At 51.6% G+C, this 3,910-nt stretch overlaps 2 protein-coding genes across 2 annotated transcripts; one reads left to right on the top strand and one right to left on the bottom strand.

The window, feature by feature from the left end:
- Positions 1–284: 284 nt before the first annotated feature.
- Positions 285–1,435, bottom strand: LOC123057933 (uncharacterized). Its single transcript, XM_044480795.1, has one exon. The coding sequence runs from the start codon at positions 1,316–1,318 to the stop codon at positions 722–724; it is 597 nt and encodes a 198-aa protein (XP_044336730.1). The 5' UTR covers positions 1,319–1,435; the 3' UTR covers positions 285–721.
- Positions 1,436–1,684: 249 nt separating this feature from the next.
- LOC123057932 (uncharacterized) lies at positions 1,685–2,592 on the top strand. The gene has a single exon (XM_044480794.1). The coding sequence runs from the start codon at positions 1,759–1,761 to the stop codon at positions 2,341–2,343; it is 585 nt and encodes a 194-aa protein (XP_044336729.1). The 5' UTR covers positions 1,685–1,758; the 3' UTR covers positions 2,344–2,592.
- Positions 2,593–3,910: the final 1,318 nt, after the last annotated feature.

The following is a 3,910-nucleotide window of genomic DNA, read 5'->3' as shown; positions in this document are numbered from 1 at the left end:
ATATTGAGTACTACTAATCAAGCAAAAAACTGTATATAACTGATCAAGATTCAAGAGATTGAGTACTACTTCCTCCGTAAACTAATATAAGAGTGTTTAGATTATCTAAACGCTCTTATATTAATTTACGGAGGGAGTACTAATCAAGGAAAGAGATGTTCTCAGCAGTATCTAATTGATTAAGATTCAAGAGAAGCTTGAGTAGATCGACTTGATCCATCGATCGAGCATTACAGATCGTCGATGCACGTATGTGCGGTTTTGCATCGAATCTTTGAGCAAGAAATGAAACTATATATGGCAGTACACCGTAATCACAGATCCACATAGCACCTGAACCTTCAACTTCAAAGATGATGCATCCACCATGTAGCTAACAGAATCTATTGGGTTTAAGCTGATTGTAGAAACAAGTTGCAGCAGCTACAAACTGTATCTAACTGATCAAGATTCAAGAGATTGAGTACTACTACTAATCAAGCAAAGAGATGTAATTCTCAGCCGTATCAAGAGTCAAGAGAAGCTCGAGTCGATCGACTTGATCCACCGAGCAGTTTTGGATCAAATCTTTGAGCACAAACTGAAACTAATAGTAGCGCTAGTGCATCGTAATCACAGTTAGCAGATCGACATAGCACATGAACCTTGATCGACGGAAACCCGAGACGGGCCGGGAAGAACAAAGCAGAAGAGAGATCGGTGATCGCCGCCGCGCGCGCTATCAGCCGTGCAGAAGCACCCAGGCGTGGATGTACTGGGCGACGATGGCCGGGCGCATCTGCCCCAGCGCGGCCTCCGCCGCAGCCAGATCGTCGATCGCGCGGAGCAGGAGCTGCTCGGCCGCGGGCGCCCAGGCGTGGGCGACTGCTGGCGGCGACGGCGGCCTGAGCATGACCTGGAAGACGCTGAAGGCCGCATGGCCGTGCGACCTCGCGGAGAGCAGGCGCTGCAGCGCCGTCTCCGCGCGGCGGGCGGCGTCGGCGTGTTGGAGTTGCCAGCTGTTCCACCGCCCCAGCGCGTTGCCCTGGAGCCCGATGCGCGCGACGCAGAGGGAGAAGACGTTGCCCAGGACGGCGTGGAGCCTGCGGACGCGCTTGACCCGGGCGATGGCGAGGTCGATGATGGGGCCGCCTGCTGAAGCGCCCTGGCCGGCGTTGGGCGGCGGGTGCACGCCCGGGCCGAATCCGCGGCAGTCCTCGGCGGCCAGGCCGTACTGCAGGCGGGCGACAATGATGGACCCCGCAATCGCGGTCGTCTCGTTGATGTAGGTGAAGCTGCCACCCGCCGCCCCCGCCGCCATGTTCCTCCACTCCGCCATTGCCGGCGTCTCTCTCTCTCTCTCTCTCTCTCTCTCCGGCGTGAGGAGACGTGATGCTATTTGCTGCCTCGGGGTGGGGTCGGTTGGGGCTATTTCTACCGCGCGCCGGCGAGGTAGTTTCTGGAGTCGGTGGGGTAAATGAGCCGTTACGGTGTGGGGCCCACTTGTCGTCACGCAGAATCGTCTCGCTGCCACGTCAGAGTCCATCGCGGGGGCACGAGCAGCGAGCTAACGTAGCTCCTGACCCACTGGATCCCTGGTCCCACGTACGTGGGTCCACCTGTCAGCGGAGATGTTGTGTCATGGCACTGGTATGTTGACCAAGCTGGGACCTGTGAGCCCATGCCAGGCTGGCTATTTCAGCGACGACGGAGAGGGGAGGGGAGAAAGAACCCAAGAAAGAAGAGAAGAGAGAGAGAGAGAGAGAGAGAGAGAGAGAAATGGCGCAGCCGCCGCCATGGAAGGCGATGTACCTGCCTGTGACGAGCGACGCGATCCGATCCGCCGCCGCCTTCAAGCGAAGCGTCGCCGCCGCGCGTCGCGATCTGGCGTCCCCGCTGGTGCTGGACACCCGCGACGCCGAGGGGCGGTACACCTTGCTGGAGTCCGCGCTGACCCACATCGACCACGCATCCGGCTCCCTCTCCGCTTTCATCATCAACACGGTGGTGGCCGAGCGCCTGACGCTCCACGGCTGCGGCGCCGTCCCATCGGAGCCGGTGGCCCGCATCGGCGACCTCCGCGACGGCCACGGGCGCCACGACGAGTGGCTTGCTCTCGTCAGGCTCCAGGCCGCCAGGGAGCACGCCGAGGACGCGCTCCGCCGAGTGGAGGGGGCCTACACCCTCCTGGGCTCCGTCCGGTTCATGCTTCACAGCCAGAACCCCGACGCTCCAGGGCGCCGGCAAGCCATGGAAGGGCAGCTCCACGCCCTCGATCTCCAGCCCGTCGTGGTCGGCGTGGCGAGCATGTCCGCGCTGGCCTCCTTGGCCACCGAGCCCCCCATCCGCTACCGCATCCAGTGAGAGGTTGATCTCTTGCCTTGATCAGCTCTGCAGGACTCCGCTTGCTTGCTTGATACAGATCGTTCGCGTCGGCTTCTGCCTAGGGCTACTTTGTCTCCTTGATCTTTTGATTGTGAAACCATGGATGATCTATCCGTCCGTCGGATTCGAACTACTCCTACGTTTTGCGGTTCTGTTGTTACTTGCAAGGATCGTTTCGATCGATCAGGGAATTCGAACTACTTTGCAGTTTGTCGATCTGGAATCCCAGGATTATTTGTTGGTGATTTGGTTTGGTTAATCACTTAATTGCTACCATGATGTATGATGATGCGCAGCGTCGGTCGATCATGCCTGCGTAGATACGTGCGTAATACAGTACGTTTGTTGCAACTTGCAACAGACATTAGCAGTGCTTTTCTTTTGCTTTTCTGTGCCATTGCACTTTGCACTTCTTTGAACTACCACCGGCGACCACAGTCGCCTGCTTTTTACCGTGCAGTCAATTTCTCTTTTCAGCGTGCTGGTAAAGAGTCAAGACTTTGTTCTGTCTCCACAGGAGAACTCCAATACTTAAAGAAAACATATACAGTACCACAAAAGTAAAAACATATACTTTTTCATGGGGTAATGTTGCTCTTCAGAATGTACGGTTACCTAGATGTCATGTTCCTAATCGCAAAATGATGCAAAAGAATGTGAGCAGTTTTAGGCTTCATTTCTAATACCAAAACTGTAGCAACCAATCATGTGCAATTTCAGTCTCCAATATGAGCAAACAAACAAAGTGCACATTCTAAACCTGTAGAATTGTATTAATTATCTAAAAATACAAAAAATAACAATTGTACAACCAAAACAATTTGCCATTTCTTTACCTAAAATTTCACATAATTGTTAGTGTAGGCTTATTTTTAATAAATTGTAATTCTAGAACTTTTTTCTAATTAATTTCTCATTTAAATTTGGAAATTCTTTCATTGCAGTGGACAAAAAAATCCAAAAGGGTTTCTATTTAATGATGAAACTAAAATGGAATGTGCAACTAGCCCATTGCACGTTTCCAAATCTGAAATTGCACAAATATTATTTGCAATTGTAGGTGCCGCATGGTCCTCGATATAATGTTTTGTATGTTTGAAGTGTTCTATTTTCTATGGACCTTTATAATAGATTCAGATCCATTTAAAAAAACCATGAGAACCATGGTAACACATGTATACAGCTCAACACAACATTAGCGGCATATGGCAAAGTTAAAAAAATGTTGAAGCTATGGCCGTCATTGATCTTACAAACATGGAACATAAATGTCTCACTACTAATTTTTTGTGCCGTCATGTGTCCTCCTAGAGATTGCCTCAATACCAGCTAGACCAACCTGGTTTATGTGCACACCTGTGACGTGCCCACCAAGTCATGACATCACCCTGCCAGAAGCACATCCTCGGGCACAACAATGTCGTGCAATCATCAGCAACTTCCCCTATAGCAATTGCCGGCATGCAGCAGAATCCGGCGAAGAGGGAGTTTCTTCATGTCCACTAAAGGTTTTTGGCCCATCATGAATTGTTTAAGATAAACCGTA

This window comes from Triticum aestivum, chromosome 3A (assembly GCF_018294505.1).
Source record: "Triticum aestivum cultivar Chinese Spring chromosome 3A, IWGSC CS RefSeq v2.1, whole genome shotgun sequence".
Classification (NCBI taxonomy): domain Eukaryota; kingdom Viridiplantae; phylum Streptophyta; class Magnoliopsida; order Poales; family Poaceae; genus Triticum; species Triticum aestivum.
Note: the sequence above shows the minus strand (reverse complement) of the source record. Positions and strands in the feature narration are given on the sequence as shown.